The sequence below is a fragment of the Zalophus californianus genome, chromosome 11 (genome assembly GCF_009762305.2).
Source record: "Zalophus californianus isolate mZalCal1 chromosome 11, mZalCal1.pri.v2, whole genome shotgun sequence".
Taxonomy (NCBI): Eukaryota; Metazoa; Chordata; class Mammalia; order Carnivora; family Otariidae; genus Zalophus; species Zalophus californianus.
This window is the reverse complement of record NC_045605.1, coordinates 108,246,000-108,258,524: the sequence shown is the minus strand read 5'-3', so window position 1 is coordinate 108,258,524 and position 12,525 is coordinate 108,246,000. Positions and strand designations below refer to the sequence as shown.

Sequence of the window (12,525 nt, the reverse complement as noted above, 5' to 3'; positions counted from 1 at the left end):
GGTTCCAGGAAAGCCCAAGCCCATCAGGGCAGTGGAAGAGCTTGAGGGAGACAGACTAACCAGGGGAGCCGTGGAGGACGTCATCATGGAAAACCCCACCCGGTCCCCTGGGCCTGGCAGGAGGACTTTGGGGAAGTGAAAATGAAGCACCAAAAAGTCCCCGGCAGTTTGTCATGAGCGTCTTGTCCCTACCCAGGTCCCACTCCGGTTTTCCACGCTTGCCCCCTACACCCAGTGGTCCAGCAGGCAGAGCTGATGCTCTCCTGCTAGGCTCTGCGCCTAGGCAGCCTGGACCCCACCGACAGTCTCCCCCTAGCCTCAGTCCGACAGGAGAAAGCCAGCAGGGGTGACTTCCCAGGGCTTGAGCTGACCTCCCTTTGATCCTTCCCTTCCCCCTCTCCTCCCTCTAACTCAGCACAAGGATGCCAACGGAGGAAGTCCCTGCAGAGAAGGCAGGCATTCAAGAGCCAGCAGGAACCTGGGGCCCTAGGAGCGCACACAGGCTGGCCTGGCCCCCTGCCCCCAACAGGTAGCGAGACCGCGGTGCCGGCGGGCCTCCATCAGCAAGGCAGTGGGAGCGGGAGAGGAACAGAGCTACCGAGCCCGGATTCCACTCAGGCGCTGGTGACTCTGGAAAAGCTGCTTCACCCTCTGAGCTGCTGTTGCATCCGCCGTGGGGAGGGTTCAGTCAGAAAGTGTGTGAGGCACTCGGCTAGAGCCTGGCACACAGTAGGGCCTCAGTGAACAGAAGTCCTTCCCTCGCTCCCATTCAGAGATGTCCCTGCAGGGGCCGGAGTCGGACGGGAGGAGGTGCGGCCTGGCCTCGGCCTCCAGGTGGGGGCCCTGTGAGCTTTGGGGCAGATCAGCTGTGCCCACAACCAGTTTGGGGCCTGAGAGAGCATGGGGCCGACTCTGTTCCTTGGATGGCTCCAGAGAACTTCAGCATCTGCTCCCTCCACTAAAGGGTTCAACTAGTGTCCACCTGCCCCCACCCCCCCACCACCACCACCACGCGGTCTAGCGAGTGCCCTGGTCCCGTCTCCAGCAGAGCCCCTTCTATGCACTCAGCCCCGGGGCAGAGAGGGGACTATGTTCAAACAGAGAACTCTGGGGACCAGTGGCTCAAGAAAGGGTACAGGCCCCCAAGAGGACACATAGCATCTCAGGTCAGAGCCCCCCTCTTCCCTCTCAAGCTGCAGACACTGCAAGAAAAAGTAGGAAGCGCTGAAGTTCTCATCCCCACCCCCTTCCCTTTCACACCAGCGCTTCCTTCGGGCTGCCCCCCAACACCCAGCTTTCCCTCACCCCCTTGTGTTCCAAAACCATGAGCCCTTCGCCCTTTTAACGCCCCCCAACCCCCCACCCCCGGCCCTTTGCCACTGCCAGTAGCCGAGAGCTGCCCTGACCAGCAGGTGTAGATGAAAGACCTTTCTGTGCGGCCCTTGTAGGGCTGCTTCACTCTGAAAAAGGCAGCGGTGCAGGTGCTGGGTTCTGGTTGCTAGCTCCCTCTTCACCTCGGTGTTCTCCTCTGTAGAATGGGGTGGTAGAGTTCCCCTTGCAAAGGCTGCTGCTGTCATGAATGGGGCCCTGGGGATGGAAACATGCTGAACGGTGACAATGCGGGGAGTGGGGGGCAGAATTCTAGCATTTCCTGCTGATGGGACTGTGGACGCTGAGGTTGCGGGACGGAGATTTCTGAATGGGCACAAATTTGTTGAATTAATTCATTTATTGAGCACTTGCTAGATGACCTTCCGGCCAACTCTCCATTCTGGGGACACATGAGTGGGGTGAGGTCATGACCTCAAGTGCCCCTTGCGGGTTTTTTGAATCCCAGCTCCACCACTCACCAGCTGTGTTATCTTCAGCAAGGCTCTTGGCTTCTTTGGGACTCCGTTTCCTCATCTGTAAAATGGGGAGCATATCAATGGTCCCCATTTCCTAGGAGTGTTCATCTCTATGCAGTACTTGCATCCTTTGCCTGGCACAGAGTAAGTGCTGAATAATAATAATTATTATTATTACTACGATTTTATTTATTTATTTGACACAGAGAGACACAGCGAGAGCGGGAACACAAGCAGGGGGAGCGGGAGAGGGAGAAGCAGGCTTCCCGCGGAGCAGGGAGCCCGATGCGGGGCTCGATCCCAGGACCCTGGGACCATGACCTGAGCCGAAGGCAGACGCTTAACGACTGAGCCACCCAGCGCCCTAGTGCTGAATAATTATTAACCATTAATTTAATTATGCCCGTGGGCATCCCCAAACCTCACCCTGGCCCGGGACCAACAATCACCCAGGGGCCAGAGCCCACGTGGCAGCATCCTGCCTACTAGGCATTGTCCCCTCCACCATACTGCGTCCCCTTCTGCAAGAAATGCTTTCCCACTGCCCCACCCCTTTGGGTGCACACCCCCTGGAGGCAGGGTCTGGACTGGTGTCCCCCTTGGGGCACTCTGCAGTGCTCCTCCCTCTTCTCCCAGAGAGGGGTCCCAAAGCTTTTTCAACAGGACAGGCAGATCAGACACTAAAACCCCAGTGCCCACCACCTGCCTTCAACTCTGGTCCCCATTCCAAACCCAGCCTTTGGGAGAGTGGGCTAGCCCCACCTCCAAGGTCCCTGAGGGGAAATCTCACCCAGAACGGGGAATTGTTATCCAGGAGAAAGAACAGTGCTATGAAGGGTTTTGTGAGATAAAGAGGAGTTCTACTGGTGACCCCCAGAAGAGGGTTTTGTGTTAGAGGAAGCATGCGCACCCAAGGCCAGACAGGTTGAAGAGAGGGCTCATCCCTGACATTCCACGATCCATCTACCTCACCCCTAACACCCCAGGGGGCAGGGGCTCCTGTTGCCCCCTAGGAGACTCACCCCTTCTCCAGCTGAGAGGTACGTTTATTCTGAGTTGTGAATATGAACATTTTCAATTCTACGTTCGGGACTGCTGTTCGTTCATTCATTCAGCGTATAGGACTTGACCCCACGCTGTGTGCTAAGTCTCATCCTAAGTGCTGGGGATGCAGTGAGAAACAGGACAAAGTGTGCTACCCACAGTTTGCTAACATTCTAGTGGAGCGGGGCAGACAAAATGCAAATACACAAATAATTACATAATAGAACATCAGATACGGACTAAGAAGGATACAGGAGGAACAAGTAAGGGCCAGAGTGACCAGCGAGGGGTTGGTCTGAGACCTGGAGAAAGTGAGGGATGGAGCCTTTTCACAAGCTGGGGGGAGAGTTTCCGGATGGAAAGAGCAGGAAGTACCCAGGCCCTGGGGTGGGAAAGAAGGTGGTTTGTTTCGGGGACAGGAGGGTCCGCGTCACGGGGCCACATGCAGGGAGAGGACAGAGGAAGGTAACATATGGGGGGCACAAGGACTATGGGCATTGTTTCAAGTGTGACAGTGAGCCGAGGGGAGGGTCTGGTTTGGGCTTTAGACAACCCCTGGCTGTTGCCTGGAGGGCACAATGGAGAGAGAGGCTTAGTGGCAGCATTCCTTCTTCCAAAGCACCCTCATTCCTGTCCTTTTTTGGAAGGGCCGGCCTGTCCCAGGGTGTGTGGAACAGAGGGAAAAGCAAGGACTTTGGAGCCAAACAGATGGGGGCTAAATCTTGGTGGGATGACCTGGGGCAGGCACCCTTCCCCTCTGAGCTGTTTCCTCTTCAGGGAGTGGGCAGGGGGGTGAATAGGGTATAAGCCCCAGCCTGTGCGAGACACACAGTGGGGCCTCCTGCTGCCCCAGATAAGACTCCTGGCTTTGCTCTTCCTTCCTCTTTCCACCTACCTGTCTTTTTCTGGGAAAGAGACCCTGACCATCACCTCAAGGAAGATGAGGGAGGTGGCCAGTGCCCCAGGGACACCAGCCCCAGGCAGAAGGGACAGATTCTGCCTGTCAGACCTACAGGGACACCCAAGTCCCCCCAGCGTGGGACACGGACAGGGATGGGGTAGATCTGAGGAGGCCAGTCTGGGCTCCTGTCCTGGGAGCTAGCTAGGAGGGAGACGTCTGCAGACAGACCACTAGGCTGGAATCTGGCAGGGGGCATGTCCCCATTTCTCTTTTTAATAAGGAGGCCCAGCAGGCCCCAGGGGTGTTCAACGGAAACATTGAGTTGGCTGGGCCTTCCACGTGCCCCTTAAAACACCGATGTTGTATTTACATTGTTCATCACGAGCGTGTACTTTTTTAACCTTTAAAAAGAGGCACGGGAATATATCGACTGTCAGCCTGGATACTGTATTTTGGAGTCAGGGGTGGACTGGGGCACCCGGAAGTATGCACTGGGATGGGGGCTTGGCACCGCGGGCTCCACCCAATCCTGGTACTCTCGAGGGCACAGCCAGAGGAGCAGGGCCGGGAAGGGGCCGCGGTCGGCCGGCGGGCTGCACCCCGCACCCACAGCCCCTCCAGCCCGACCCCCACCCCTGTCCCTGCCCCTTCGCCCCGGAGGGACCCGGGCGCCTGCGGGGCAGGGCTCGCCCAGGAGCCACCGCCTGCGCTCCCCTAGCCCCGGCGCTCGGGGAGTCCGGGGCCCCGCTCGTCGTCTCCCGCCCCGCCCCTCCGCGCGTGACCTCGGCCCCGCCCCCGCGAGCCCCCGCCCCGCCCCTCCCGCCCCCTGCCCCCGGCTCCTCTGTCACTTCCTGATTCCCGCTTCCTGCTTCCCAGAGGCTGGGATCCGGAGCCGCCCGAGGCCGGTGCCGCAGCCCCCGGCGTCCCCGGTGAGCGCAGCTGGCCGGAGCTGGGGGCGCGGGCGGGGGGCCGGGCGGGCCTGCGGGAGCGGAGCTGCGGGAGGCTGGGGTGGGGGGTCGCGAGTCCGAGGAGCCTTTACCCTCTGCGGCACTCCCCCCTCAGTCCCAACTCCCTGTGGCCGACGAGCCTCTACCCCCCCCCCCCCGCCACGGTTCACCTTGGACCCTGCTCCGAGGGCGCCCTGGGATGCTCTGCGGCCGGGAGCGGCATCCTGCCCCCTGCCCCCCAGGTCTGCCAGGCCCCCTGGACCGGCCTGGGGCTCCCTGCACATTCCTGCAGGCGCTGCACATTCCCCGGGGCTCAGAACTGGGGCCTGGCGCAGCTCCACTTTGGAGACCTTTCCCCATCACCCAACTTCCAAATCCTGGGCAGGAAGGAGCATGCTTGGAACTGACTGGGACCCACAGAGGAGCTAAGCTTGCCCTGGCTTGGGTACCTCCCACCTCCCCCACACATACCAGAGCCAGGGAGGGGCCTGGGTAGGGTCCTGCAAAGCCCCTCAGGACTCAGCAGTGTGGGCCTTGGGTCAGTGCACTCCCCGCCCCCCCCGACCTCAGATGCCCCCTTGGTGGGTGGCAGCCAGGGACTGCACCTGTGACCCCGTTCTGTAACTGGGGAAGCTAAAAGCCAAGAGGGTTCCCATGACCTGGTTGCAGCCTCCCCATCTCCCTTCGTGCAGCCCTGGGAGGGTTGAGGTTGTTGGGATGGGTGAGGGCTGATCGAAGTCTCTCCACCCTGCAGACATGTCCTTCCGCAAAGTGGTTCGGCAGAGCAAATTCCGGCACGTGTTTGGACAGCCGGTCAAGAATGACCAGTGCTATGAAGATATTCGAGTGTCCCGTGTCACCTGGGACAGCACCTTCTGTGCCGTCAATCCCAAGTTCCTGGCTGTGATCGTGGAGGCCAGCGGCGGGGGTGCCTTCCTGGTGCTCCCCTTAAGCAAGGTGGGCCCCCTCAGGGCTGGGGAAAGGACTGGAGACTTGGCCACACCTACGAGGCCTCTCTGCTCACCTCACCTTCCATATCTTGCCCACCCCCACACTGCTGGGCAGGTGTCATAATCCAGATTTATTGCCTGAAAGAGGCGTTAGCACAGGTAGAGATTTTTTTATTGCCAGCGAGTCAGGGTCAGAGGCAACAGACGTTTCCCGCTTACCCTTGACTGCCCCTCTCATGCCCGCAGACGGGCCGCATCGACAAGGCCTACCCGACGGTGTGTGGACACACGGGACCCGTCCTGGACATCGATTGGTGTCCCCACAACGATGAGGTCATCGCCAGCGGCTCGGAGGACTGTACGGTCATGGTGAGGCTCGGGGCTGTGGCTGCGCCCGGGTCGCAGGTGTGGCTCCAGGCCGCCAGCAGCTGGGCCACGCAGAGGTCTCACCTGGCATCCCCACCCCTCCCGCAGGTGTGGCAGATCCCGGAGAACGGGCTCACGTCCCCGCTGACAGAGCCGGTGGCGGTACTGGAGGGACACACCAAGAGGGTGGGCATTGTCACTTGGCACCCGACTGCCCGCAACGTGCTGCTCAGCGCAGGTCCGCACCGCCCCCCCCCGCCCCCCCCCACCCTCCTGCCCCCCTCTGTGTGCAGCCCCGGAACCCACACCCTCTCCCAGGCCCATCGGACAGGTGGTAAAGCCGAGGCCCGCAGAGGTCAAGGGGCCGGGTGTGACCCCTGGAGGGTGGGCTAACGGCCCCCTGCCCGGCAGGCTGTGACAACGTGGTGCTCATCTGGAACGTGGGCACGGCGGAGGAGCTGTACCGCCTGGACAGCCTGCACCCCGACCTCATCTACAACGTCAGCTGGAACCGCAATGGCAGCCTCTTCTGCTCTGCCTGCAAGGACAAGAGTGTGCGCATCATCGACCCCCGCCGGGGCACCCTGGTGGCGGTACGTGGCCCCCCAGGGGGCCTAGGATGGTAGCGGGCAGGCCGAGGGGCTCTGTCGGGTGCCGCCCTGACCACTCCATTCCCCGGACAGGAGAGGGAGAAGGCTCACGAAGGGGCCCGTCCCATGCGGGCCATCTTCCTGGCCGATGGCAAGGTGTTCACCACAGGCTTCAGCCGTATGAGCGAGCGGCAGCTGGCGCTGTGGGACCCGGTGAGTGGCCATGGCCAGCTGGCGGGACAGGCTTGATTGAGCCTTGGACCGCACCCTGGGCACGGAGGGCGGGAGTCACCCCGGAGAGGCCTGTGGGCCGCAGGTTCTCAGCCTGGCAGCTGAGGCTCTCGGGACCTGGAACCTTTGCCCCTCGCTCTCCAGCCTCCCCTGCTGCCTCCAGCTTCCTCCAGGCCTTAGCCCACGTTGTTCTTGCCAACTGACAGGCCCTTCCCTCCTTTGCTTGCCTGTTCCAATCTGGCTGTCCTTTGGGGACCCAGTGCCGAGGCCCCCTCCCCCGGGAGGCCTCCCAGCCCTTCTCCTGGAGTGTTCTGTCCCACAGCCCTGTGGCTTCTGTATAGTGACCTCCGTGGATCCCTCTGAGACGGGGTAGTGCTGCCTGGCACCCCCCCGCTCCCACGTGGTAGGGACTAAAGGCCTGGAGTAGGCCAGGGAAGTGGGATCCTGGGAGTGGAGGGGATCCAGGAGCCGGGGAGAGAACCCATCTGGCGTTGGTGGGGACAGTGCCAGCCGGCATGGGAGGCAGCCTGGGGCCAGTCCTGATGGGCTGGGACGGTGAGGAGAGGGAAGGAAAGTCCTGGCCTGGCCTCACACTGCCCGCCACCCCATGTGCCAGGAAAACCTTGAGGAACCCATGGCCCTGCAGGAACTGGACTCGAGCAATGGGGCGCTGCTGCCCTTCTACGACCCCGACACCGGCGTGGTCTACGTCTGCGGCAAGGTGGGGCCAGGCAGGGCGGATGGGGGCAGGGAAGAAGACTGCGTTCCTGAGTGCTGACCCCTGCCGCCTCCCACCCCACAGGGTGACTCCAGCATCCGGTACTTTGAGATCACAGATGAGCCCCCCTATATCCACTTCCTGAACACATTCACCAGCAAGGAGCCCCAGAGGGGCATGGGCAGCATGCCTAAGAGGGGCTTGGAGGTCAGCAAGTGCGAGATCGCCCGGTAAGAAGGGCCCCCCGGGTGGCTGGCTGCAGAGGGATGAGTTGGCCCCAGCGGCAGAGGCCCGGCCATGGCCGGGCAGGGTGAGAGGGCAGACCTTCGGAGGCTGCTGAGGAGCGGGAACCAGCCCGCAGCAGGGCCAGAGTCAAGGTCCGACCGTGGAGGGGCTGGGGTGAGGCCTGGAAGTGGAGAGTGCAGGGAGCCAGGAGAGCCTGTGAGGGGGAGGTTCCACCCACGGTCCCCCCCCTCCCCTTTCGCAGGTTCTACAAACTGCATGAGCGCAAGTGTGAGCCTATCGTCATGACGGTGCCGAGAAAGGTGAGGCCACTGGTCCCCTGCCCACCCACTCCCTTCCTCAGCGGACAGGCCCTGCGGGGGTGACCGGGCTGAGACCTGTGAACGGGACGTGGTTGAATGTGGATGTGGTCAATGGGCTGGAGAGACACCCAGGATGGGTTTGGCCTGCCGCCAGGCGTTGGACGGTGCCAAGCAGGCGGTGAGACGGGGTGAGACGGGGGGAGCTGTGGCCCTGCTCTGGAAGAGCCACCGGAGACAGATGTCAGGCCGCTGTGCAGGGCTCCCTGTGGCAGGCAAGGCAGGACCCAACAGCATGGCTAGGGTGGGGCGTGCCAACGGTGGGTCAAGGCCAGGCAAAGGGCACGGAGGTAAGAACAGAGAGAGGGTCGGGAGGCTGGCTGTGGTGGAAACTCCCACGAAGAGGGGATCGATCCACGTGTGGCCTGGCCTCAGATGCCCAGCCAAGAACCTTGGACGAGCCTCGTTCTTCTCCAGCCAGCGTTCGCCAAGTGAGCCATTCGGCGTGCCAGGCACATCCCAGGGAGGAAAGCCATGAATGAGGCTGGCGGGGTTCACAGTCCGTGGGACACAGACAGGGCTCCCAGAATCCTGTGAAGCCACGTGGCTGACCCGTGCTTAGGAGCATTAGGAAGGCTTCTGAGAAGAGTTGTTGGCCATATCCCGAAAGGAAGTGAAACGAGAGATTTGGGCTTTAGAGAGGCCATTTGGGGCCAGGCCGTTGGAGGATGGGTTGACAGGGTTCAGGCCTGGGACTGAGAACAATGAGGAGGTGGCTACCCAGGGTCCAGACAAGACAAGAGGACCCTGCCACTGGGCCCCCGGCTGATCCGGACCTCCCCCACCCCCTGCCCAGTCGGACCTCTTCCAGGACGATCTGTACCCTGACACAGCCGGGCCCGAGGCGGCCCTGGAGGCAGAGGAGTGGGTGAGTGGGCAGGATGCCAGCCCCATCCTCATCTCCCTGCGGGAGGCCTATGTGCCCAGCAAGCAGCGGGACCTGAAGGTCAGCAGGCGCAACGTACTATCCGATAGCCGGCCTGCCGCGGCCCCGAGCTCGGCCCGCCCCGGGGCCTCCACCTCCGCTGCGTCCATCCACACGACTGTCCCCAGCGGCAGCCTCGCCGGAGCCGCGGTACGTGCCCCCCCCCGCCCCGCCGCCGCCCCAGCTCCCCCAGTCGGCACCCCGGTCTGCTGTGCGCGTGCCTGAACCTTTCCGGCCAGGCTGTCGGGCTCAGGCCCTGGCCTGGTGGATTGGGGGAGGGCTGCAGCTCCGCGCCCCCTGACTGCTGCCCCCACGTCCCTGCAGGAGGCTGGGAAGCTGGAGGAGGTGATGCAGGAGCTGCGGGCGCTGAGGGCGCTGGTCAAGGAGCAGGGGGAGCGCATTGGCCGCCTGGAGGAGCAGCTCGGCCGCATGGAGAATGGGGACGCATAGCACCACAGGCCCAGGGGATCCCGCTCCCCCTCACTTCCTCCTCCTCCGAGCTCCCTCCTCACCCAGCCTCTGCTGGCAAGTCACACCACTAGCTGGCTGTCTCCTGCCCCCTGCCTAGGGCCTCTGGGGCACATTCAGGGGCAGTCCATCCCGACCCATCCCGTGGGCCCCGGGCTGGAGCCACTGCCTGGCTGTCATTGTTACTGTGGAGGATTTTTGTATCAAGGCAAACTTATACTCTGAGGGACCATCTCCCCCCAGCTCCCTGCTCCCTCCCGGAGGAAGTGGGAGGGACAAGCTCTATATTTTCATTCCAAATAAAATTCTCTTTCTAAAAGCCAGGTTTGCCCTCTGCAAAAGGTGGGGCTGGGAAAGGAAGTCTGGAATGCTGGGGGCAGAGGAGGCCGGCCCACAGGGATCACAGATGGGAGGAAGGTCTGAGGGCCATGAGCATCCCCCCCCCTCAAGTCATCACTTCCCTGAATTCCGCCAGCTAGAGAAACTGAGGCCACAGAGCTGTGGACGCCCAGGACTGCGTCCTGCTTTGAGCTGGTGCCTGGGTCCTCCTTTTGGAGGCCTGGCCACAGGCTTCACAGCTCCGGCCTCACCCGGTGAGAGATCTGTGAGGCCCCCCAGTGTAAGGGTTAGGGTGGTCCCCGAGAGGCCCACGGCCCCCAAGCAGGGCCCTATGGCAGAGAGGGCCGGGTGGGGTATGTGAGCAGGAAGCGGAAGCGCCCAGTAACCCTTAGCTGCAGCTGAGCGCGCCAGAGCTCACTTCCACTCAACACAGCCAGAGCTGGTGGCGGGCACCCAAGCACCGAGGCCGGCGGACTGATGGTGAGCACCGGAGCCCACTGGGTCCTGCGGTGGGGGCCACAGGAGGTCAGAGCCGGCATGTCTGGGCCCTGGGCACTAAGAGAGGACCCCCACATTGGGGCCCAGGAGCAGAAGCAGCTGGCCCAGGGCAGAGAAGGGAGACCCAGGGCAAGCGTGGGGCAGAAGCTGGGCCTTCTTACCTCGCCTCAGAGGTAGGCCTCCCCGGGACTCAGGGTGTACCCCCCCCAGCACCCCTCTCCAGGCCCGGCCCCCCTTCAGGAACCTCTGACAGACCCTCTCGCCTGTTCTGCTGGTGAGCTGGGACCTGGGCACAGAACCTACCTGCGTCCCTGGAGCCTGGGCAAACAGAGCCCCGGGTGAAGGGGAGGCTTGCTTGAATCTCGGCACCCCTCCCCCCACCAACACCTCCCCCCTGCCCCGTTCCAACCGCAGGCTTCCTCTGGTAGCGACACCCGCCTCCCCCAGCCCCCAAGCCCTACAAGCCTGAGGCCCCCGGGGACGGGAGCTGAACGGAAATGCTGCAGCTGGGGCAGTCCTGTGGGTGGGAGAGGAAGAGGGGTCCATCCTGAGCCCCGATCAAGTGGAGGGTAAACAGTTGTCTCAGAGTTGGCCCTTCCATTCCCGCGCCTCGGGAAGAGCCAACCCCAACACCGGCCTCCCAGATTCCTTCCTTCCCTCCCTCCGCATCCCATCGCCACCCCCAAACCCCACCGTCAGAGTCTTGACACGTCCGACCAGTATTTACTGGGCACCTACTGTGTGTGCCAGAAATGAGCGCTTGAGCCAGGAAGACCCCTGTCTCCTTGCTGTTTGCTCTGGTGGGGCAGGTAAGGCAGGCAGCGTGAGGAGTACGAGGGAGAGAAAAGTAGAGCGCGGCCGGGCCGGCTGCAGAGGCGAGAGGCAGGGCAGTACTCCAGGTCAGATTGGGCCTCACGGGGAATCTCACGCGGACAGTCTGGGCCAAAGTGGGCCGGCGGCCGTGCGGCTCTCGGGGGGATGGAGCATCCTGGGTGTAGAGGGAACAGCCAGCACACAGGGCCGTGGCAGGCGCAGGCTCATGCAGGGCGCGGGCGGGGGCGGGAGGGGGGTCCAGGGCCACATCTCAAAGGACCAGGGCCTTGCGGACCCAGTAGGACGTGGACTTTCCCGCTTGATGGTGCCCATTTTGCCCAAGAGGCAGCTGAGGAGCCGGTCACCCGGCCCCTGACTGCCCCCTGCCCGTCTCCCCGCAGGACCTGCCCTGTGCCCTAGGGCTCGGGACGCTGCTGGGCCTGCCAGGGGTCCTGGGCTCGGGCAGCAGCGCCGAGGACAGTGGGAGCTCCAGCACCGTGGCCGTGGCCGTGCTGCTGCTGCTGCTGCTGCTGCTGGTCGCCGGCCTGGCACTGGCCTGGCGCCGCCTCAGCCGGGACTCGGGGGGCTACTACCACCCGGCCCGCCTGGGCGCCGCGCTGTGGGGCCGCACCCGCCGCCTCCTCTGGGCCAGCCCCCCGGGCCGCTGGCTCCGGGCCCGGGCCGAGCCGGAGACGTGCGCCGAGGCCCCAGATGAGCAGCAGGACGAGCAGGACGCAGAGGAGGACTACCAGCTGGCGGGCGGCCCAGGGGGGAGAGAGTCCCAGGAAGAGGAGCAGCGAGGCGGACTGGGGCCCGGCCCCCAGCAGCTCCCAGAGCCGGCTGAGGACGCGCATGACAGTAACACCGGCGGGGGCCTGGGCCTCAGCTGCCAGGGGCCGGCGGGCTCGGGGGGCAGCGCCGAGGCCCTGCTGAGCGACCTGCACGCCTTTGCTGGCAGCGCGGCCTGGGACAGCGCCGAAGCCTCTGGGGGCCGGGGCCTCCACGTCACCGCACTGTAAGCGCCAGTGTGGTGTCCCATCCCTGTCACTGTGCCTGTGTGTCCCAAGCTGCCCTGGACCCAGCGTCACCCACACCGCCACCCCCCTCCGCAATGTAAGCGTCTCAGACGATCGCTCCCCCACTGGTTCTGTCCCCAAAGCCGCGCATCCCTGTCCCCACCAGGAAGGCCGCCCACTCCTAGGGGCACGGGGGTCATCTGAAATAAAACCCCTCCAGCCCTGTGGCTCTGTGGTCCTGTAGTGACCCTTCCCATCTCGGAGCAGGGG

General features: G+C 63.4%; 2 protein-coding genes across 2 annotated transcripts; both read left to right on the top strand.

Annotated features, from left to right (window-relative positions):
• Positions 1 to 4,597: 4,597 nt before the first annotated feature.
• On the top strand, positions 4,598 to 9,908 carry CORO1B (coronin 1B). The gene is made up of 11 exons (XM_027581038.2): positions 4,598 to 4,721; positions 5,494 to 5,696; positions 5,936 to 6,058; positions 6,164 to 6,293; positions 6,467 to 6,648; positions 6,739 to 6,858; positions 7,493 to 7,597; positions 7,679 to 7,824; positions 8,082 to 8,139; positions 8,993 to 9,271; positions 9,446 to 9,908. Exons 2-11 carry the CDS (start codon positions 5,496 to 5,498, stop codon positions 9,569 to 9,571), a joined length of 1,470 nt encoding a protein of 489 aa, XP_027436839.1. The 5' UTR covers positions 4,598 to 4,721; positions 5,494 to 5,495; the 3' UTR covers positions 9,572 to 9,908.
• Positions 9,909 to 10,038: 130 nt separating this feature from the next.
• On the top strand, positions 10,039 to 12,482 carry LOC113915217 (protein tyrosine phosphatase receptor type C associated protein). The gene is made up of 2 exons (XM_027581039.2): positions 10,039 to 10,408; positions 11,641 to 12,482. The coding sequence occupies exons 1-2, from the start codon at positions 10,406 to 10,408 to the stop codon at positions 12,256 to 12,258; spliced, it is 621 nt and encodes a 206-aa protein (XP_027436840.1). The 5' UTR covers positions 10,039 to 10,405; the 3' UTR covers positions 12,259 to 12,482.
• The last annotated feature ends 43 nt before the right edge of the window (positions 12,483 to 12,525 follow it).

Coding starts and splice junctions, on each gene's coding strand:
- CORO1B (XM_027581038.2), top strand. CDS start 5,496: ATGTCCTTCCGCAAAGTGGTTCGGCAGAGCAAATTCCGGCACGTGTTT. Junction 7,825..8,081: donor AGCAAGTGCGAGATCGCCCG/GTAAGAAGGGCC, acceptor CCCCTTTCGCAG/GTTCTACAAACTGCATGAGC. Junction 8,140..8,992: donor TCATGACGGTGCCGAGAAAG/GTGAGGCCACTG, acceptor CCCCCTGCCCAG/TCGGACCTCTTCCAGGACGA.